The sequence below is a fragment of the Sporobolomyces salmoneus genome (assembly GCF_050403485.1).
Source record: "Sporobolomyces salmoneus JCM6883 DNA, S_salmoneus_JCM6883_v1_ctg89, whole genome shotgun sequence".
In the NCBI taxonomy this organism is placed as follows: Eukaryota; Fungi; Basidiomycota; class Microbotryomycetes; order Sporidiobolales; family Sporidiobolaceae; genus Sporobolomyces; species Sporobolomyces salmoneus.
Window position 1 is genome coordinate 1 of NW_027481074.1, and position 20,787 is coordinate 20,787.

General features: G+C 51.1%; 8 protein-coding genes across 8 annotated transcripts; 2 read left to right on the forward strand and 6 right to left on the reverse strand.

The window, feature by feature from the left end:
- Positions 1-742: 742 nt before the first annotated feature.
- On the reverse strand, positions 743-2,814 carry JCM6883_002364 (uncharacterized protein; the record flags this gene model as incomplete). The annotated part of the gene is made up of 11 exons (XM_076635236.1): positions 743-766; positions 835-918; positions 979-1,131; positions 1,201-1,375; positions 1,441-1,569; positions 1,637-1,772; positions 1,835-1,894; positions 1,956-2,017; positions 2,078-2,182; positions 2,241-2,339; positions 2,408-2,814. The coding sequence occupies 11 exons, from the start codon at positions 2,812-2,814 to the stop codon at positions 743-745; spliced, it is 1,434 nt and encodes a 477-aa protein (XP_076484760.1).
- Positions 2,815-3,929: 1,115 nt separating this feature from the next.
- On the reverse strand, positions 3,930-5,330 carry ZPS1 (Zps1p; the record flags this gene model as incomplete). The annotated part of the gene is made up of 7 exons (XM_076635237.1): positions 3,930-3,944; positions 4,006-4,306; positions 4,364-4,482; positions 4,549-4,655; positions 4,716-4,772; positions 4,838-5,097; positions 5,170-5,330. The coding sequence occupies 7 exons, from the start codon at positions 5,328-5,330 to the stop codon at positions 3,930-3,932; spliced, it is 1,020 nt and encodes a 339-aa protein (XP_076484761.1).
- A 1,417-nt stretch (positions 5,331-6,747) lies between these two features.
- On the reverse strand, positions 6,748-8,952 carry JCM6883_002366 (uncharacterized protein; the record flags this gene model as incomplete). The annotated part of the gene is made up of 3 exons (XM_076635238.1): positions 6,748-7,974; positions 8,054-8,088; positions 8,634-8,952. The coding sequence occupies 3 exons, from the start codon at positions 8,950-8,952 to the stop codon at positions 6,748-6,750; spliced, it is 1,581 nt and encodes a 526-aa protein (XP_076484762.1).
- Positions 8,953-9,498: 546 nt separating this feature from the next.
- JCM6883_002367 (uncharacterized protein) lies at positions 9,499-10,166 on the reverse strand (the record flags this gene model as incomplete). Its single annotated transcript, XM_076635239.1, has 4 exons — positions 9,499-9,588; positions 9,657-9,722; positions 9,791-10,078; positions 10,155-10,166. 4 exons carry the CDS (start codon positions 10,164-10,166, stop codon positions 9,499-9,501), a joined length of 456 nt encoding a protein of 151 aa, XP_076484763.1.
- Positions 10,167-11,780: 1,614 nt separating this feature from the next.
- JCM6883_002368 (uncharacterized protein) lies at positions 11,781-12,784 on the reverse strand (the record flags this gene model as incomplete). The annotated part of the gene is made up of 4 exons (XM_076635240.1): positions 11,781-11,894; positions 11,961-12,242; positions 12,322-12,387; positions 12,455-12,784. 4 exons carry the CDS (start codon positions 12,782-12,784, stop codon positions 11,781-11,783), a joined length of 792 nt encoding a protein of 263 aa, XP_076484764.1.
- Positions 12,785-13,698: 914 nt separating this feature from the next.
- Positions 13,699-15,795, forward strand: JCM6883_002369 (uncharacterized protein; the record flags this gene model as incomplete). Its single annotated transcript, XM_076635241.1, has 10 exons — positions 13,699-13,722; positions 13,781-13,864; positions 13,937-13,984; positions 14,046-14,183; positions 14,247-14,384; positions 14,466-14,664; positions 14,867-15,035; positions 15,096-15,408; positions 15,480-15,563; positions 15,682-15,795. 10 exons carry the CDS (start codon positions 13,699-13,701, stop codon positions 15,793-15,795), a joined length of 1,311 nt encoding a protein of 436 aa, XP_076484765.1.
- A 429-nt stretch (positions 15,796-16,224) lies between these two features.
- Positions 16,225-16,629, forward strand: JCM6883_002370 (uncharacterized protein; the record flags this gene model as incomplete). Its single annotated transcript, XM_076635242.1, has 2 exons — positions 16,225-16,450; positions 16,517-16,629. 2 exons carry the CDS (start codon positions 16,225-16,227, stop codon positions 16,627-16,629), a joined length of 339 nt encoding a protein of 112 aa, XP_076484766.1.
- Positions 16,630-16,829: 200 nt separating this feature from the next.
- On the reverse strand, positions 16,830-19,975 carry JCM6883_002371 (uncharacterized protein; the record flags this gene model as incomplete). Its single annotated transcript, XM_076635243.1, has 7 exons — positions 16,830-16,922; positions 16,987-18,441; positions 18,517-18,766; positions 18,843-18,952; positions 19,022-19,132; positions 19,198-19,574; positions 19,810-19,975. The coding sequence occupies 7 exons, from the start codon at positions 19,973-19,975 to the stop codon at positions 16,830-16,832; spliced, it is 2,562 nt and encodes an 853-aa protein (XP_076484767.1).
- Between the last annotated feature and the right edge of the window lie 812 nt (positions 19,976-20,787).

The following is a 20,787-nucleotide window of genomic DNA, read 5'->3' on the forward strand; positions in this document are numbered from 1 at the left end:
TGAGAAGTGGGAGGAAAGGTCGGAGATCGCTACAAGGGAGGGTTCTGTCGCTCCAAGATCGAGGTCTGAGGATTCAAGAGGTCGTACGGTCGTAATCTGGCGAAGCTGGAATCGATAGTGGAGAGAGGAGCATTACGGTTTGGTTTTTGAAACGAACCGCTACTCTTGACCAGTCAGCTTCTGCTCACACTCTAGCTCTGTATAGCATACTCGGCGGCACTGAGCTTGAAGGCTGGGTGAAGGAAATGATCTCTGCTGTTTGATGCGACATCAAGAGATTGAGTTGACGGTTCTCGTTCAACTCGAGAAGCTTGAGCGAATGCCTCTTTTCCTCGGGACAACTCGAAGAAAACGACTCTTTCGGTAGGCCCTGCTTGCAAGATTACTTTCGACTTCCAGCTCACAAGCGCATAACAGCTCGCCCAAAAACTTTCTTCGTGAGTTCCGTCTTTCTCGAAAGTTCGACAATTTCCAAATTTCACTGTAACAAAAAGAGCGCTTTTTCACGATGAGCACCTTATAAGAGAAGACAGACGCAACGGAGGAACGAAGAACCGACAACCTCGATAGGGGTTCCTCTCTTCGCAACGAAAACGAAGCTCGAAAACAATCGAGTCGAACGAGCTATAAATTCCAGCTCCCAGTTCTCTATGTACGTATCTATATCTAGTCCTACAGATCAATTTTCTCCCTTTTCGAAACCCCGAGAAACTTCCGAAAAAAATCCAACGAAGAGAAGAGATCAAGCCCATTTTCCGAGAATAGCCTGTTCCGCAATCTCGAGAGTCAACACTCATCGTCAACAAAGAGAGTGAAAGAGGGAGAAGAGCGTACCATGCAGAAAGAACCGGCGAGAACGAAAAAGAGAGCAGCGAAAACTCTTGCGTTACTCGAACGAGCGAGACTCGAGTGCATGAACTGCGAACGAGCGAACGATCAACACGTGCACACAGAGGAAAGGACGAGTAGAAGACTCACATCGTGGTAGAGACATTCGACGATCCCACCGTAGAGGAGAATACCGGCGGAGATACTATCGAGAATTCCGATCGAGAGGAGAGAAGCTCCCGAATTCGGGTTGTAACTCGAGTGAACTCCCATTCCAATCGCGATACCGATCGGAGTAATCAGCTACGGAAGGAGAAAGCAGTTTCAGCCGAAAGATCAACCGAAGAGAGAAGACAGAGAATTTCGACTTACTCCGAAAGTCATTGCCATCAACCATTTCTTGTACCCTTGCCCTTTCTTCCATACGAGTTGACCGATCCTACTACCGAGCGCGAGACCCTCGAACATTTGATGGAAGACAATAGCGATGAAGAGAGGGATCCATTGATCTCCTCCCGAAGCTCCGAGCGAAACTCCGATCATGATTCTACGCCGCAAACAACGTCAATCTCGCGCATCAGGCCGGTGAGATAGAGAGAGTGAGAAACGTACGAGTGGAAGATGATACCAGCTTCGAGAATCAAGACGTCGAAATGAGCTCGAGTCGAAGAATAATCGGTTTCGATCTCGCGAGCGGGGCCATGAGAGTGACCGAGGTGATCATGAGAACCCTCTTTACCTCTATCAACTCACCAGGAACGAGTCAGCGGTTGAAAAGTGCAGAACAATCGCGAGGAGATAGACTCACCCGTCGGAAGAAGGAGAAATCGAACGTGAAGGACCGTCTCCGTTCGCGACAGCACGAGCAGCCTCTCGACGTTCTCCTCGAGATCGAAGCCACCTCATGACGAAAAAGTCGACCGAGAAAACGACATAGACTCCGGCTGCGAGTCAAACACAAATCAGCTCGACCGAACAAAACGACCGGCGAGGGGAAAAAACTCACCAAGAGCGATAGCGGGAGCAGCAGGCTCGAAGGCGAGTTCTCCGAGGCAAGCGTTACCGACTGATGAACGAGCGCGAGTCAGCGGAGAGACAAAATAGGCGAAAAGCTGAAGAGGACTCACACATGATGAACGAGTGGTAGAGAAGATGAACGAAAGCCGTGCAGATAATGACACCGGTACCACTACAGCGAGATAAGTCAGCTCTATCTGCTAAGGAAGAAAAAGAACGAGAAGTAGCTCACAAATGTTTCGTCGCGAAGAAGATCCCTCGGAAAACAGGACCGTTGACGACGCTCGAACAGATGACAGGGAATAGAACGCCGAATAGCGAGCCGATGAGAATGACGCTGAACGAAAGAGCGAGTCAACAACAGCTTGAGACGAACAGAAAACGAAAGAACTCACAAGAGAGCGACGATGTGTAAATCGAGATCGTACTCTCCCAAATCGACTCCGTTACAGCTTCCCGAGCAGTCACCGTGAGTGTGTCCTCCATGGACGACGCTAGCGAAAGAAACGAATCGTCAGCGAAAAGGGGAAGATTTCGCTCTCGAGAAAGAGATAAAACTCACCAAGTACCGCTACTTTCACTTTCTCCCTCATGTGAGCTACTTCCTCCTTCGCACATCCAAGCTCCCTCTACGATCTCACACAAACTCCCATCCGAACAGTCCCAATGATCCCCATGCGATTCACATTCTCTCCCCGGAGGTCCCGTCTCTGCATCCGCCGTTGCTCCATTCGTTCCTCCCTCCGATTGACCTCCAGTACAGAGGAAATTAAGCGAACTCGACTGCCATCGACACGTCGAACCGTTCGAGCATTCGAAAATGTCGGTACGAGATTCGAGTCGTTGACAAGTTCCTTGCTCAGACGGTCCACCTACGAGAGAACCTTCTGCCACTGTCGAAGTCGACTGGGCAGAGACGATCGAGATAGTCGCCGCGAATAGAAAGGCGAGTCGTCCAAGTCGAAGCATCGTTTTTTCGTCGTCGAATCGAGAGGGAGGGAAAAGGGAAAGGGAAGGAAGATCGACGGAGCAAAGACGAAAATCTGAGCGAGAGTGAGGGAGAGTACCGTCAAGGTCGCAGGGCAAAGTTATCGTGCGCCAAGTTGACGGGAAAGTCTTGTCGAAGGAAGATGGAGAAATATTTGTGGGAGTTTTCGCCAAGGAGGAGGACCTTTATGGTCGAAAGAGGGTTGGAGAATCACCTCGTGGGAGACGTGTGAACGGAGCGGGAGCATGAGCAAGATGCAAATGAATCGGAGCAGGTAGATCGAGAGTCGATAGCTTGAGAATACGATGAAGAGTCAGCTCGATCGAAAAGCGAAAAGGAAAATGCGAGGAAATCGCAAAGTCGAATGAAACTTACCTCATTCGGCTCCTGTACGCCAAGAGCTTGACGGAGCACGGTTATACTGTTCGTTTCACACTCCGGAGTCAGCTTGGAGTCCGTTGAACTCAGAGAGGGAAGAAACGAACCCCTGAAGCGAAACTTCGAGAGCTCAACCTCCAGCGCAGATTCTGATACCGTCGTTCGGTTGTATTCGAGCCAGGAAATGCTCGTGTAGAGTTCTCGCGTGCTGTAGCGTGTCGTAGCGAAGTCCATCGGGTCGAGATGTTCGAGAAGCGAAGAAAGCTACCCAGATCGCCGCTCGTGCGCTAGCTCGACCGTCGTTAGTCGATCATAGGGTTTCGACTAGCTTTGGCATTTGATCTACACAGCAGGCGAGGACGTTGAAAGCCGGGAGATGGAGCTTGTTTGATGACGATTCGAATCGAGGTCTGATTGAGCTGGACGAACGCGTTTGCGTGAACTGTCGACATGTTGTATTGGATGCTAAGGTTGATGTAATCGTTCGTCGTGATCGAGAGCAGAGGAAGCGGGTGAGAGAGAGACTAGTCGCAGACGTTCGAAATCTCTCAGTCTCGCCGACCACAATTCTTCAAAGGCCATATGTCTACGTGAGTTGCACGGATCTAACGAGTGAAAGTATAAAGCCCTAGCTAGTTCCTACTGAATTTTCCATGATGTTTTTTGTGTTCCGAGATTCCAATTTTCCATTGTCCGTCGAGTTTTCCCTTCTATAACTTTAATCGCAGTGAACCTGATCGCGAGAAGAGAGAGTCAGCGACAATCAGAAAACGAAAAGAGTAAAGAGGACTGACAGTTCCATCTCCATGAGTGTGGCAAGACTCGGCGGCGGAGGAGGTAGGAGTTGCCGATTCTTCCGAGGCGTGATCGTGACCTGCATGGTCATCCTCCTCTTCCTCAGCAGCATGGTCGTGTCCAGCGTGATCATCTTCTTCGACAGCGGCGGTAGCGGTAGCGGTAGGGGCAATCTCAGGGGAAGAAGTGGTCGACGAAGGAGCGGGAGCCGAGTAATGCGACTCCTCTTCTTGAGGAGGGTTCGAAGTGACGCAAGATTTACCGGGCCAGACGACGTCGTATGCATAAGCATCAAGGGCACTGTTGAGAATGGGATCAGTACGCGAGCTTGAAATCGAAAGAGGAGAGATAACTCACTAGAATTGGAAAGTGTTTTGGTTCGTAACGGTCGCGGAATCGTTGCTCGAAGCGAGTTCGAAAACACCTCCGAGCGAATCAGCGGCGTGAGAGATGTGTCCGTAGACGATCGAGGGAACCTGAGAGGGGATCCGATCAGCAACCCAGCGAAAGCGAAAAGAAAGAGAAAGAAAGAAGCGACTCACATGCATCAATCGGTGCATGAAATCGGTAGCGAGCCATCGAGCGGGAGGGATCGAACCGATCTCGACACCGTCCCAGCAAAGAGTCGCGAGTTGCATACGCCTGTTGTCTATTCTCGAGCAAACAAGTGTCAATCAAAGTCGAAACGTAAAAAGGAACGAAAACTCACAAGTAGGAGGGCAGATAACGGTCTGTTCGGTCGCGTTCTTTCCTCGGTGGTGACCAGCTACAGCAGCGATTCGGTGATCAGCAACAGACCTGAATCAATTCGAAGAAAGAGAGTTCACTCACCCCAAGGTCCCTCTTCAGTCACTTCGTTACAGTTTCCATCGGGGTTGTCGCAACGGAAGAGAACTCCAGGCTTGTTTCCGTACAAGAGTTGAGCGTAGAATCCAGCAGCGGCGGCCGAAGAAGCGTTTCCAAAGTATTTTCGGTAAAGTTCGTCGGATTCGCCGTACTTCAAGATTCGGTCGAAGGCGTGTTTCGCGAGGAGGTTCATATCGTCGAGACCGGATTGAATGAAGTGAGCTTGTCCAGCATCGCATGACTCACTGTTTCGAGCGAGCGAAAGTTGTCAGATTCGAGAGACAACTTCGCGGAAAGAAAGACGAGGGTTAACGAACTGGATCTGGACATGAGTCATGTTCGTGTGAGCATGCTTGTCGATACTCGAAGCGGTTTGATCTTCAGCACGCTTGACGATCTTCGAGGTCGAGAAGAAAGGAGCAGCTTGAACCGACGAAGCGGCGAGGAGGAGAGTCGAGAGAAGGGTCGAGGAGAGCATGTTAGACGTGTGAAGACGAGAGTGAAAGTCGCTTAGAGAGAGAGAAGAGAGCAGGAAACGATCAATTGTCGGCTTTTTATCGAGCGCACACGAGCGAAAGCAGAGATTCGAGTGCAGAACAACCTTTGCGGTCAAGCCAAGAAATGCGTGAGAAGGGGAAAGCGATCGAGCTAACTGGGCTGGGCAACCCCAAAGGTTTTAAAGCGAAGGATGTGAAATGCGAGTACTTGTGGGGAACGTAAGAGGGCGAAGGAGACGAAAGAGCTGGGAAGAGAAGAAGAAGAGAAGAGTCAGCGTTACGAAGGATCACTTTCCCTCGGATCGCTTTCACACGATTCCTTCCCTGCCATTACTCGATTCTCCTTATGACATCTACTCGAACGTTCCCGCACCAGATCGAGATGAGGACGAGAGGGACTCACATCGAGCGAGAAATCTTCGATCGTCCCCAACGCTATTTGACCCGTCGAGCCGCAGAGCAGATAGACCAGAGAGTTCGCGAGTAGCTGATCGAGGGTATTGTGATGCAGCGCAGGCGATACGATGAGAGAGAGGTGAGCCAAAAGTCGAGCAGGAGCATTGGCCGAAGCAGAGCTAACTAGCGCGCGCTAAGACGGCTTAGCAGTGAGAATAGGTCATTAGTATGCTCGTAAAGCTTGCCAGCGAGCACAAGAGTCGATGTGGGACTCACGAGAGGGAGCGTTCCTTCAATGTTTGATGAAGTTGAATCCCTCGTGCCTGGAGAGTCGTAGCGGCGAGTTGACCATTGATTAGCTACTGTAAGGGGTTGGATCCGGTGACTGAAAGCGAAAAGAGGCAGTTGAGAGTTGAGAGAAGGAGAAACAGAGCTCGTCGCCTTCAGATGTTTTCGATTTCGATTCGAACTTTGTCTGGTCCGTCGAGCTCGCAATACTGTAGGAGAGAGACCGCTGAGGTGCCTCCCATTCCATGTATGATGGTCTTGAGCTTGTCTTTCTTGCACGCAGTCTGACGATACGGAAATTCGCTCTCGTTTCGAAGCGCGACGAAGTTCGAGAGGAACCGAGAGAGTTTCTCGGTGAGGTATAGTGATAGCAAGAGAGAGGGAGAACGTTAATCCATAAAAGGAGCAGAATGTAAGCGGGTTCCAAAGAGGAGAAGATAGGGGAAAGAGGGAGCGATTAGCCAAAACGAAAAGGATGAAAGTAAAGATTCGGTCGAAGGTGACGAATGATGACAAAGGGGCAAGCGGTGAAAGTCGAAAAGGATCAGGAGGGACAGATGAGAGGTCGGGACGATAGAGGGCCGGGCAGGGAGACAGTACAGAGAGAGAGAAAAGCTAGCTTTTCGAGCGAAAACTACGAGAAACGAGAAACGTCGTCAGTATGAGTCGACTCAAGGAGACGCGGATAGGTAGACCTACGCGCATACCATTCGATCAGTGCATTCCGTCATAAGGGTCTTCATCTCGGAATCGATCCAATCCACCGTTCCTGATGCTCAATCTCCTCGCTTGTTCTCGTTCCCTTTCCTCCTCTTCCCAATCGTTGCCTGTCTCAGCCGTCATGACTCCTTGAGCTCCTCCGAAGAACGTTTGTTGAACGTTCGAATTCGTCGGAGTTCCAGATCGTTCGGGAATGTAATCGATAGGGGAACCACCTCGTTGTTGATGTTGTTGTTGGTGATGAGAGAAATTTGCGTGAGAAGGAGAGTAGGGTTCGTCGTCTTCTTGTACGAGCGAGAGAGGTCGTTCGTCGGGGTGTCCTTGGGAAGAAGCTCCAGGTCGAAGTGCGGCGGGAACGATCTGACGAGGAGCTCCATCCGACGAGAATTGAGAGTACGACGACATTTGCGAGTTCGCACGCGAGAGATCGGGCGAACCGTGATTGAGAGGAGGAGCGATTCCGTTCCAGTGTCCTGCGGCGGCTAACGAGAGTCCTCCGGTTTGATCGGCGAATTGAACGGGTTGAGGTTGTTGAGGGTAAGCGTAAGGGTCCATCGGAGCGTAGTTTCCACCGAGAGGAGGCGAATGACTCGAGAATTGAGGTTGACCGTTACCGTACGCTGACATCGGAGGAGAACCGGAAGAAGTGGGAACGACTTGACCCGGTTGGAATGAAGGCATCATTTGCTGTTGTTGTTGGTAGTGATTCATGATTCCCGTAGGAGGTCGAGGGTTGTTCATCGTTCCTCCTCGAGCGAGTCCGGGCAGAACTCCAACTCCGACATTCGACATGCTGTATTCGCTCATTTGAGGCGAGTGACCCATTCCTCCTCCTCCTCCATTGTTGTGATACGATTCGGGGTATGCGTCGTCGTCCTCGAGCATGACGGAAGCTCGTCGGAACTCGTCCTTGTCGAAGGGAGAGATTTGATCGTCATCGTTCTTTCGGGAGAATTTCTTGAAGAGGAACGCGATCAATGCGGCGACGAATACGACTCCAACGACGGCACCTGCGACGATACCGATGACTCCTCCAGTCGAAACTCCCGAACTCGAAGAACTCCCAGAAGTCGAACTCGCGAGAGAAGCAGTTCCGGACGAAGTTCCCGACGTCGCTGATCCGGCAACGACGACAACGGTCGTTCGAGCTGAAGTCGAAAAGGCGGTATCGGCTTCCTCTGTAGTCGAAGTTTCTCGTTCGTTCGTCGTAGATGAGCTCGTCTAAGAGAGAAGTTTGAAGCCGAGCGGGTCAGTTTCTCTCTAACTACGTAGGGGTAGGGTACTGGAGATGATGACTTACAGTTGAGGGAGTCGTCACGGGAGCGACCGAAGTAGCTAAACGGATGGAGAAACGAAAGAGAGGTCAGTTTTGAATTTTCTCTGCGATCGAAATTTTGTATTCTTTGAAAGTCCAGCTACTTCCGCGTACTCCCGAGACCGATACATCGTTGAGTACGATTCCCCCTCATTCGATGTCCTTCCACGAAGCGGAATCCTCGATCCTTCGCAGACTCGTTTAATTCTTCCCATTTTCCTTTTCCCGACGTTCTCCCTCTCGTTCCACTCAATAATCTTCAACCGTACAGTCACCTCGACGATTCTCCCTCGCCGCAGAACCCGTCGAGAAGATCCCCAAAATTTTTAGCTCGAGAAATTTCGAAACGCGTAAACAACGCGTTCGAGGTTGAATGATCGGAGGGAAAGGGAAATTTGGAGTTGACAAAGGGGAAAGAAAGGGATTGAGAGGTCGAGATAGAGTGTAGTTCGTAGTCGATGATGTAGAGGTACAGGCGAGAAGGTAGTCGAGGAGCGTGCACGTTTGTTTGCCGATTGATCGAAGAATTTGAGAGAACAGAAATGGGGGGACTTTAAGGACTCACTCGTGGAAGAACTTGAACTAGAAGATACGACAGAAGAGGAAGATTCTTCTACTGGAGTAGTCGTAGTCGAGGAAGAAGAAGAAGCGGGAACGAGGGAACTCGAAGTCGTTTCTACCGGCGCTTGAGACGTCGTGGTCGTGGTGCTAGGGGCTGCCGAGGTCGTACTAGGTGCTTGGGAGGTCGTAGTCGTGCTCTCGGCGGCGGCGGGAGTCGTAGTCGAGGAATCAGACGATGCGTTTGGAAGAGACGGTTCCCCTTGTCCTCCAACTCGTTGACGACGAATGAGTCGGTCCAACGCGGGTGAATGATGTTGATCCATTTGATCGAGTCGAGCAGAAGGCGGAGAGAGAGGATATGGAGAGGGAAGGGAAGAAGAGGGTGTTTGTTGTTTGGAAAGGTTGTCGACCAGTCGATCCAGTCCAAGATGAAAGAAGCGAGTGTAAAGAGGTCGGTCTTGTCGAGAGAGGTATAGAGTAACTGCGAGTAAGTACTCTTTGGTCGGGATAGGGCGAGGTGAGGAGAAAGAAGGGGAACGGGAGAAGAAAGGGCGGCAGGATTCAAGCGATCGAGAAAATGCCAACGGTCTGAAATGCTTTGCTGTCTCTTGCGAGATACTCTGGCAAGAGTTGCTCTTACTTCTGAGACGCGGTAGAACGCTCGCGAAAAATCGACAGGAAAAGTCAAAAAAGAGGAAAGAAAGCGATGCGGAAGCTCCTCTCGACGCTGACGGCTGATCGCGAAACTGTGCTCAACGTTTCCACATGTGCGAGAGTAGCGAGAATCAGAAGGGTGAAGCAGTTTGCAAAGGGAGGGAAACAGAAAGCGAATGAGCGAGGGGGAAATGATGGAACCCATTCGAGTATTTTCAAGCGAAATAGATCGATTGCTTGCGACGAGTGAGTTGAGAAAGCGAATACTGAACGTGGTCGGATTGTCGCGCGCGGTTTGCTTCATGCTTCATCGCGAGGAAAACAAGGAATTGTCAACGCGAGACAATTTGAGGGATTCGACGAGAGAGCTTACTTGTGAGAGAGCGAACGTGATATGTTTGATGAAGACAGTAGGTTTTCGCTCGGGCGTGGCGTCTCTCTGTGGGAGAGGATGCAAATTGCGTCAGTAGATGACATCCGGAGTGAAAGAAGAAAATGCGTGCGCACCAAGAAAGCACGACTCGTCGCTACGATCTCGTTCAACGCGGCAGCTCTACGATTTACACGCAGCTTCATGATGTGGACACAAACAGCCGAAAGTTCCTCGAGGATGGCGCTCTGCTCGGCTGAAGAAAACGAATCCCATTGGTCGTACAGAGCGGTGTAAATGTAGATGACCGTCTTATTCCCGCCCGAAGCTTGTGCGTACTCCACGAGAGACGTTAAGTTCCACCCAGCCTCGCCGGCGTAAAGGGCGTAAAGAGCGTGTTCGAGATTCAAGATCGAAACGGTAAGCTAATTGAACGAACGTTCGAGTTTTAATTAGTTTGTTTTACGTTTGAGGACTTTCTATAGAGGTTTGTGAGCTCACCATGATGACCATATACTTGTGATTGGTGACCAGCGAACCTGGCTCAGCGATTCCGATGTGGGCTGTTTAGAAGCGAGGGCGAAGCTGAGTGTCGTTTCTCGTTTCAGAGGTGTAACGAAGAGTTTGAAAGGGAGCGTACCGCGTGCTTAAAGCTCATAGCGTGCCTTCCACTGTTCGTCTGCACCTTGAAAACCTCTTTGATCACAAATTCGAGCAATTCCACGTCCCGTCGAGCGAAGACCGGGTATCCGGCATAGTTTGCACCGAGTCGAGGCAGGTCTTGCCTGAAGTAGGTATCGGCGTCTCGGAGCCATTGATCACAAGCGATTCGTTCCTCATAAGCCAAGGCCTCGTGACTGGTTCCAGGAAGGACAGTCTGTCGGACGAAGCGTTGAAAGCTTTCCGGGGATATCACCTTGATGTACGCTGGTGGGTTCGTAATGTCCATAGCGCTCGTTCTGTGAAATCGAAGGTAGATAAGGGAGAGAAAGAGGAATCGAGCGCGAGGAACCGAGATTCGAAAACCGGCAAGTCCGACGGAATTCGCAGGGCGTACGTCCGATCCAATCGAGCGTAGTCCTGAGCGTGTTTGAATCAGAGACTGAGCGCGAGCCTGAGCGTAAGCCTGAGCGCGACACGAAGCGAGTTTTGGAGGGAAAGAGGGACCTCAATGCAGAGTCGTGCGGAGTAAGCTGTGATATGAGCAACGTAGATCTCCTATATGAATCGCAAGAGTTAACCGGGCTAGGCAACACGAAGCGGGAGAAGAGAGCAGAGAAGACGGGGAGGAGAAGAGGAAATAAACGACTCACAAAGGCTCGTCCGACGATAGTCCCTATGCCTCATATGTTCTATCTTCACTTGCGCCGAGGTCGTCCAGAGCAGTAGGCTAGGGAGAGTCGAGGGAGAAGCTGAAACTGTGAGGGAGAAATGGACGCTCGTTAGGCTCGGGGAGCGATCGAGGGCGAGTGCAGGCGTTCGTAGGTTGAAGTGGCCGACCCTTCAGAGGTACAGAGAGTGTTCGCGTAGCAGCAGAGTCGCTGGTTGATCGAAGCCGGATTCGAGAGATGAAAGGGAAGGGGCAGGAGTCGAGATACAAGGTCGGTAGAGGGATTCGGGCTGCGTGCAGGTGACCTCGCGAGTCGGAATTGATGGTCGATCGAGGGAGGCGAAGTTCGAGAGGAAGTGGAATAGTGAAATTTTTCGAAGGCAGCAAGGGTCGAGGGTCTCTGCCATCTATGGAGCTCTCGCTATGGTGCTGGCTATCGTACCTAATATTATCATTGAAGGCGGAAAGGGTCTCGCGAAATATCGTTGAAAGCGATTGCGAAAAGGGAATTAGTTGAACACGATTTGGGGAGTCACCGGTCCCGTCGACGGTTCGTGGGTAAGCTCTAGTAGAATTCCAGACAGAGAAGAGACAGAAAGGAGGTAGAGTCGTGGCCTAGAAGGCGCCGAAGGGGATGGGGCGAAAGGAGACGAAGCGAGAGAGAAGCGAACACGAAGGGAAAACGCATTCGGGCGAATCAGGCGAAGTAGAGCGAGTGCTTGCGACGAGTGATCCGAGAGAGCGAATGTTGGACGGGTTGTGCTGGAAACTTCATCGGGAAAGAAGAAGGAGAATCATCAATTCTGTGAGAGCGTGAGGAGAATTTCGACGAGAAGTCGGCTTACTCTTCGAAGAGCTTCGATGATATATTTGATTTCGACAACGGGACGTTCCGTAGCATCAGGTACCGTCTAGAAGCGAGCAAGAGTGGCGTTAGCGTACGTCGAACCAAGAGAGCTGAGAAAACGCGCGAGTACCGAATATGAAAAGTTCGTTGTTACGATCGTGTTGAGCTCCGTGAATCGATTGCGAGCTACACTCAAGCTTGAGATGTGCCCTCGGAGGGCCGAAAGCTCCCGAAGGATAGCTTCTTGCACCTCTTTCGAAAAAGTGTTCCAATGAGGATAAATGGAACTTTCGATGTTGGCGCAGTTCGCATCCTGATGCGTAGCTTGGGCGTACTGAATAAGAGCCGTCGGAGTCAAGTTGGTTACGGATCCGTAAAGACTGTGTTCGAGTCGAAGGAGCGAAATCGTAAACTATAGAAGAGGATGGCAGCTCAGTCGCTATTTCCGCTTCACTTCTTTCGCTTGAAGTGCCGAGGATCGGTGGACTCACCATCGATACCATATACTTGTCGTTAGTGAACAAATGAGCCGATCCAGGGTTGAATCCAATATGAGGCTGTCGACGAATGAAAATTGTGAGCAAATTCGGTGCGACTTTGACGGGGCAGGAAACGAGCACGTACGGCTGCAACGAAACTCATACTTTGACCGTGACCGTATAGATGTGCTTGTACCCGGAAGAACTGTTCGAGCTCGCCTCGAAGCTTCGTGAGGTCTCGACTAGCAAACTTGCGGAAGTCGGTATCGCCTCCTTGCGTGGCGAGCGAGAGCAGAGGGAGGGCTCGAATGAAAAAAGTTTCTGCGTCTTCGGACCACGCTTGACAGGCGTAGTTCTCCTCAGGCGAAAGGTGATGTCCCGAAACCGCGTTTGAGACGAGATCTTGAAGGAATCGATAGAACCCTGTCAAGCGGAAATCCAGAACATTACGGTCGAGATGACGCAAGCTGGCCATTGCGCCCGCGAGTGCAACGGAGATCGAGGTGGAGAAGGAGAAGGAACAAGAGCAGAAAAGAGGAGTCGTGCGCCGAGCGATCGGCGACGAACGAATACGATTCCACGGCAACTCCGACGAACGAGCCGGTTCCCTGTCGTCCTTACGTCATTGCGCAGGAGAGAACCGAGCAGTAGTCCGAGCGCGAACCAGAATGGTCGGAGGAGAAGACGGGGAAAACGACTGTCCGATCGAGAATCGGGGCCGAATTCGAGACATGTCGAGCGGGGGAGCTTAGTACACGTTACCGCATCGTAGTGCTGAAATGCAACAGTCAGCCGGACGCTGGGGTCGGAAGAGAAGGGAGACGGGAAAAGTGGGAACATTTGGAAAGACTCACGTACGTCTTCCAAGCACATAAAGAGCCTTCCGAGCGCTTCCTGAGCGGCTCCACTTTGATCTTCAGCTCGTCGAGGGCGAACGGAAGCAGAGTGTTGAGGGAAGACGAAATCGAGATCGAGCTGGCGAGAGGGCAAGAACAGCCTCGTAACGTGTGTGGGTGGTTCCGGAGTCGGTTCAGCTAGCTCAAGAGCGGTTCAAGGATGATCCTGGCGAGGTGGATTGTGAGTCGAGCGTGTAGTCGGAAGGGAGCATTCAATATTCGCTCGTCCTCTCTCCCTTCACTCCTAACTCGCTGTCGACTCGGAAAGGCTCGCAGCCTGATTCGGTATCTTACGCGCAAGTTCGCTTAAACGCTATTGGGACATCGGCAGAGTCTTACTGCGTCTCTTTGGGCGGAAAGAGGTCCGTCAACATTCCTCGTTCCCTTTCCCTCTCGGCACTCGAACGGCTGCTTTCGACGACGTGCCAGCTCGCATAGCTTGACTGTTCAACTGTAGATCACGCTTTCTAGAAACCCGTTCGATTAACGCAAGATGGAAGATTCTTACGAACACAAGGTAAGTACTCTATTCGCTGTGCCGTGCCGCTACGCTTGCTGATGATCGTGTACGAAAGGCGACTGTAACTTGGAGTTTTGATGCCGAAGATATTGCGAAACTGAAGCAACTGAAAACGGAGCGTAAAGGATCAGTTTATCTCGTAAGTTCGCAACTCCTTATCTCCTTCACGAGGACGAGAGTATTGATCAAGAATCATCAATGCTCCTGACAGTTCAAAGAGTTGAAGTATTACCCATGGGAATTGCAGCTTGAGGCAGAAGTAAGCAACGCGGCCAATTCGAATATTTCGCGTCCTTTTTGACTTGACGATTCTTGCGTAGTATCCCGAAGGAGGTGGTGACGAGCGCGCGCCAACCCTTACCTTCTTCCTCACTGCCAATCCAGTGGCACCGCAAGATTATAATCGTGCTACTTCTATTCTCGCGTGGTCGAGAGGAGAAGCTTCTGCCCGTTTCAAGGTATGCGAGTCCCCTCTGCTGCCTGACACTCCGTCTAGATACTGACAGCTCATCCCTCTGTAGATTGTTTCGCCGATCAAGCCACGGGAGACCGTCGCTTCGTACTCACTCGAACCCACTGAATTCAACTCTCTCTGTTCCGGCTGGGGGCCGAAGAAGATCATCGAATTCGATGGGTTCCTCGACTTTTACGACAAAAATGTGACCCAATTTTCGCTGTTGAGAATGGCTCTAGATAGCTCTGCTTTCTTCGAGCTGAATTCGTCTTTTGTCCTTTAACAGGGCGAAATCGCTTTATGCTGCTCTCTCACCTGGTCTAAACCAGCTTCTCTGCGACTCCTACCCGTTCAAGAAACACTTGCTCACTTCGACGAACGTACTTTCGCCGATCTGGTCTTTCGGTTCCCTAGAGACAAGCAGAAACCTTTCATCTTCGCTTCGAAATCCTTCCTCACTGTTAGCGCAGATTATTTCAAGACTCGTAAGTCCGAAACTTCATCTCGTGGTTGGTTTCAGCCGACAAAGTCTAATACTTGTGACAAATATAGTTTTTTCCAGCGGTTTTTCGGAGACGTGTGAAACCATTTCGACAGATGTCTCCGAACTGCTACGCAGTGAACCGCGCATATTTACCCTCGATGCTTCAGAGCTCTCTCCCCTCTCTCCTTTCTCTCCCGCGACAGAGATACAACCCGCGAAGGAGGATTCCGAGCTTTCCGACTTGAGTTCTGAAAATTCGACGAACGCCAACGCGGAATCTTCTCGCCCCCAGAAACGCGCAAGGGTAAGCGAGTCTGAAGTGAGCAATTACGGCTCGAAGCGGATTTACGTCGTCGACATCACTGAAACCGAGTCCGTTTCCTTCTCTTCACAACCATCATTGTCTCAACTCATCGCTTGCGCATCCCACAGTTTCACCACGTATCGTGCGATGCTCTCCTGGCTTTACTGCCGCGAGGTATCGTTCACTGCTCTCCCCTCGGACTACCTCGTCGCCCGTGACAAAGCGCTTGCTGAACACCTTCCTACCGACCCCTCTTTCGCTTTCGACCCGCCCGAACTGTGGCTTCCTAAGAAGTTCGAATCTCTCAAGGGTCAACGCATCAATAGGAAGATCCCCCCGTGCTCCGCTCATTCGATGTATCGACTCGCCGATTGCTACAGTATCAACGGATTGAAAAGGGTGGCGAAAGATCGAATTTTGAGATGTTTGACCGTGGAGAACGTAAGTTTCGAGTCATCTCTATAACGTCACTCTCAAATACGCTTGCTCATACGCTGTTCCGAGGACTCCAGGTCGCTTACGAGTTGTTCAGTCCTCTCTCGATCGATTACGAGGAAATTCAGAAACCTGTTCTAGAATTCTTCGTCAAGAACTGGGTCAGTCACCTTCATCTCCATATTGACGTATTCCTCCCAGAATCATTCACTCTCTGAGCGAGATCTCCTCAATCGTCTCGCTGCTTGAACTAACGATGATTTTCGATGATTGAAACAGGCGCAAGTCAAGAAAACGACTGCATTCAAGAACGTACTCGATAAGTTCGCTGAAGGAGAACTAGCTCGAGCGAGGGAGTTGATCGAAACCGTTTTCACCCTGATGAGAACTTGAGAGGAGGATCGCAAACGACTCGTTTTCGTTATTTTGTCTCGACTGTTTCTTCTTTCTCTATGTTGTTTGTACCTTCTACTTTGCAAGCTAGACTCGCGTTCTACTTTCCCTCTCGAAGACGTAGAATCGCAGGAGAAGAGGAGCTCAGTGCGAGTCTAGATGGGCAGTCTAGCGAGTCAGATTCGACTCGTTTCTCCCTCTCTCTGCAATGACGACGACACTGTTCCATCGCTCATAGGTCGTCAACAAGCGCTAGTGAGCTCCGGGATCAGTCCGCGGACCTCGTTTGATTTCGAGATCCGTGCTCGCGCTTTGAGCTCTCGACTGTGAGCGCGCTTCCTCAAAGCTTCCAGCTTTCCAGTCTCCAACGAGTACATAGCGCATCTTCACGTGTCAGAAGCAGCAGGCCGAAAGCGCAACTTCGCATCAATGCTCAATTCATCGACTCTCTCCTCCCATTCGTCAACACCTTCCACTTCCGCATCAACGTCGTCAACTTCCGAACGGAACAAAGCCCTCCTCCTCTGTCTCGGAATCCTCCTCCCCGTCTTCCTCTTCGTTACGATCGTACTGTGTTGCAAATTCAGTTGTGGGAAACAACGGAAGAAGACGCTCGAGAAAGAACGGATCGAAGATGAACAACTCGCGAGAGAAGGTAAGCACGTTCAATCTCGAGCTTTCCTCTGTGAGCACGACTGATGTTTGATGCGAGTTTGAGCAGAACAAGCTCTGCGGAGAGAAGGGATTATCTCGACGGAAGATGAGTGGTCGAGCGATAGTGAGGAGGTCGAATCAAGGGCATCGTCGAAACGACAACTCTTCCCAGAGAAGTGATCGCTCTGAAAGATGGCGACGGCGGATGGAGATGGAAGAGAATAAAGAAGAATTCAATTTACTGCTAGCTAGGTACTTCTCGGAAATGTCATAAAGAGAAGGAAAACAGATGTATAGAGAATGAATGAGAGAAAGGAGTGGTATCATATCGACAAGAACGAAACGAAGCGTGTAGAGTGAGAGAGAGAGAGAGGCAGAATTTATTCCTTTAGTTTGAGAGCAGCTCCGTAACCCACCGCCACGGCGATCACGACGACAGCACCAGCCCATGATACTGGCAGACCAGGTTGAGTCTATCGGAACACAAAGAATCAGTCCTGGCTTCGAACGCATAGAAATGAAACGAAGACAACTCACTCGAGAATTTGAACTTGTCAGCCCCGAACTTCGAGATCCGACCTCATTCAACGACGACGAGCGTTTCCCACTTCCTTCGAGTCTACTCCCGGCTTCCCCTCCGATCGTCGAATCTGAATCGCTCGCATGGTGATCGTTCGCGGCGAGTGAATTGGCGTGATTCTTCGAAAGAGTCGGGATTGAACTAGTCGACGAGGAAGAGCCAGAAGATGACGAGGAAGAGTCACCTCCTTGTGTCGTCGAGTGGGAAGCCGAAGGAGTGGGAACGATTGTCGAGCGCTTTCTTCTTCGAGTCGAACGTTTCTTGGGCGAGGTCGAAGCGGAAGGTGATTGAGCAGTCGATGACGAGGGCGAAGCTCCTTGATCGTTGTCGTCATCATCCTCATAACTTCCATCGCTGTCCCGTTCTGCCGATTCCGCCGCCTCACTCTCTCGTTTCTTCCTCTCTTCCCATTCTTTCACGACCTCCCACAATTTCTCCCTCTCTTCTCTCCATCCTTCCTTCTCTCTCTTCCAACCCTCCTCGAACACCTCTTTCCATCCTTTCCATCGTTCCTCACACTCTCTCATGATTTTCCCTTGGGCCTTTTCAACTCGTTCATCGACCGTCGTTTCGAGCGATCCAATTTTGTCTTCGAGGAGTTTGATCGTCGAGAGAGTTTCGGCGTGTTGAGTTTGTAGAGAACGTCCCAATTGAATCGCTTCGTCGAGTTCGGCAGAGAGGGCGTCGAGTCGTGCGGTCAAAGCGGCGTTTTGTTCTTGCAAGACGAGTCGTTCTCGAGCGAGTTCATCGACGTCAATCGTTGGAGCCGTCGTCGTCGAAGTAGGCGAATCAGAGGAAGTGGCAGGAGGAGGAGGAGGGGGCTCAGAAGTAGTTTCGTCGTCGAGATCGAGAGGGGAACCTCCATTGACTTGTTTCTTCTTTTCCGATTGTTGAGGAGCTTCGACGACCGTATCGACCGAAGCGATACTTCTCGTATCATTATCGTCTTCCTCTTCCTCTCCCTCCGCCTCTCTCTCCTCTCTTTCCAACAACCTCGCGACGGGACTTTCTCTCCCATTCCTCTCCTGTTCTCTTTCCCTCTCCCTCTCATTCTGTTCCCTCTCCCGCTCGATCTCTTCCCGTCTCCCATTCTCCTCCATCAATCTCCTCAAATTCTCAACTTCTTCCCTCACGCCTTCTTGCTCCTTCAACATTCCCTCCAAATCTCGAATCCTCCCAACATGACTCGCGAGATCGTTCAGTTGTTGTTGTAACGCTTGAATCGATTCGTTCGAAGCACCCGGTTGAGCACGAGGAGGGAAGGAGGAGGTTGTAGGGTAGGGGAGAGGTCCGTTGACGGCGTTTTGTTGGCGAGGAGGAGCCGAACCTCCGAGAGTATCGTGGACGTCGCAGAGGGTAGAATTCACATCGTTCAAGTTTGATCCAGTATCTCTTGATTTCTGAAGTTCACCCTGAACGAAAGGAAAGGAATTTTCGAGATCAGTTTTCGGGACAAGATTGATCTCGAGAAAGTTTCGATCGCTCACCTGTAATCTCGATAAAACATGTTCGAAGCTCAACCCATTCTGAGCATTAATCGGAGCTCTCGCCGGTCTTCTCGCGACTCCGACTCCTCCAGCTCCCCCACCGCCAGACATCATTCCTTGTCCTCCTCCATTTGCTCCCTGACCTCCTTGAGCGCCTCCTTGTCCGGCTCCGAGTTGAGATTGTTGTTGTTGAGCTTGTTGATGTTGGAGGTTTTGTTCCCCGGCTTGTCGATACCAATTATTGAATTCCCTATCGAACGAACAAACGAACGAGAGTCAATTTTTTCTCGTTTCGTAGGAAAAAACGGAAGAGAGAGCGAACGCACCGAGACGAAGCGATCGCATCATCGGAATTCATGACGAGATGTACTTTCGCCGCGACTTTATGATGAACAATCGTTTTCGTATCGTCCGTTAAAATATCGATTCCAAATTCCTGTCGAAATCATTCACCTCGTCAGTCTTCTCCGTCGCGACTTCAGACAAGGAGGATAGCAGTACGTACGACGACATCATCGGTATGGAGTTCGAAAATATCTGATTCAGCCGATTCAGGAGATAATCGTTCTCCATTAATAAAAGTTCCATTCGAACTTTTCACGTCCTTGATGAAGACCTGTGCTTCGGTACACCCCGCTCAGACATCTTCCTCTTGATCTCTGGAGAGGGGAACCGACTCACCTTGTTCTCCTCTGACCAAACCTCTGCATGAGCCCTCGACAAGACTTTCGAATCGAAATACCCATTCGTCCCATTCGGTACCGTTTTCGCGTTCGTTTGTCTCCCAATCTTTACCTTCACCCCGGGCGGATCTAACGAGATCTGTTTTGGGACGAACGTATTGTTGAGAGGGGTTAAATGGAGAGCTGGGAAAAGGGGAGGATTCGATGCAGAAGAAGGGGCCGCATTCGAGCCGGAGGGAATCGAGGGAGTCGAGGTGGTAGTCGTTGGGGGAAGGGGTTGTGAGGGAGAGGGAGTAAGTGCGGACGGAGGTGGACGAGGCATCGAATCGGAGGCTAGAGGAGGTCGTGACGGTTTGCGAACGGTGTAATTAGAGGCTGTTTCGTACCATCGCATAAGATCAGTCTAACTCTTAAGGTTGACTCGTGCAGTTTTGCGTCGTCCCCTGAGCTCCCCGTGCTGCAGAGAGGAGGGTTCATCTCCACATAAACCAAGACTCGTCTCTCCTCGCTCCTCTCCGCTTGACCTGTTGCTCTGAGCTCCTCCTCGGATCCACTAGCATCTTTCCTATACTTCTAACGCGCTGGAGCTATCGTAAGAGCGGGAACTGACCTTTATTGATGACAGACTGTTGTTCCGACTGTTGATAGAGATGCCTATGATCCAACGCAGCTCTCAACCCTTCCGAGTCTAATTGTACCTTCTTCGAGTTCTGTTCTGCTGTTGCTTGTTGAGGAGGAGGTGGAGGTGGATTCGACCCGGAGGGCGCTGAATTCATTAAACGCGATGAGCTGCTAGAAGTGAACGAGCGATCCTTCCTTTGGCGACGACTGCTACTGGTGGGATCGGTTGCTAGTACGGGTCAAGGTGAGAAGGAGGTCGAGTTGGGTGAGGGCAGAAGGACGTGGTCCAAGAGGATCGTCGTCAAACTCTCTCTCTTACTGTTCACTCGTTTCGTGCTTTGATTGCTCTGGTCTATCAGGTAAGTTGTGCAGCGCAGAGCCCCTTCCGCTCTGGGCTTGGACGAAGTACTCGACCTGTCTCCGCGTCGTTTTCGCTCATGCCTCTCTCGCTCGCTCTGGAAAGCACTCAAGGACCCTCTCGCTAGCCGATTCTAGCTATGTCAAACCGCTCAGAATAAGGCTAGCAGCGACGCCCTCCAAATCCTGGCGCAACTTTCATTCTTCTTCGTTTCCAAGGTTTGTCAATTCTCTTCCCGACTTGCCTTGAGGTACGAGGCCTCGCGTCCGCTTCGTGGGGTCTCTGACAACGCTTCTGAACGTCGAGCTCAACTCACGTTGCGTCACTACTTTCTCGTACTCGTTACCTCGCTATACATCTTCATTTCCTCTCTTGCCCGCCAAACTCATCTAACGCTTGCCTCAACGGTGCGTGTCAGCTCGTGCTCGAAAATAGTCTTGCGTCGCTCCTGCCTCCTTCTCCCGCTTGCGACCGCTTCTTCTCCGCGTCGGAGCTCGTTGCGTCGTCGAAGCGTTTTCCCTCGCGAGCAACGTTCGAGACTCGCCCTCCCTTTCACTCCGTTCTCTTCGGAGTCAAATCTCGATCGTGTATCCGTAAGTAATATATCAT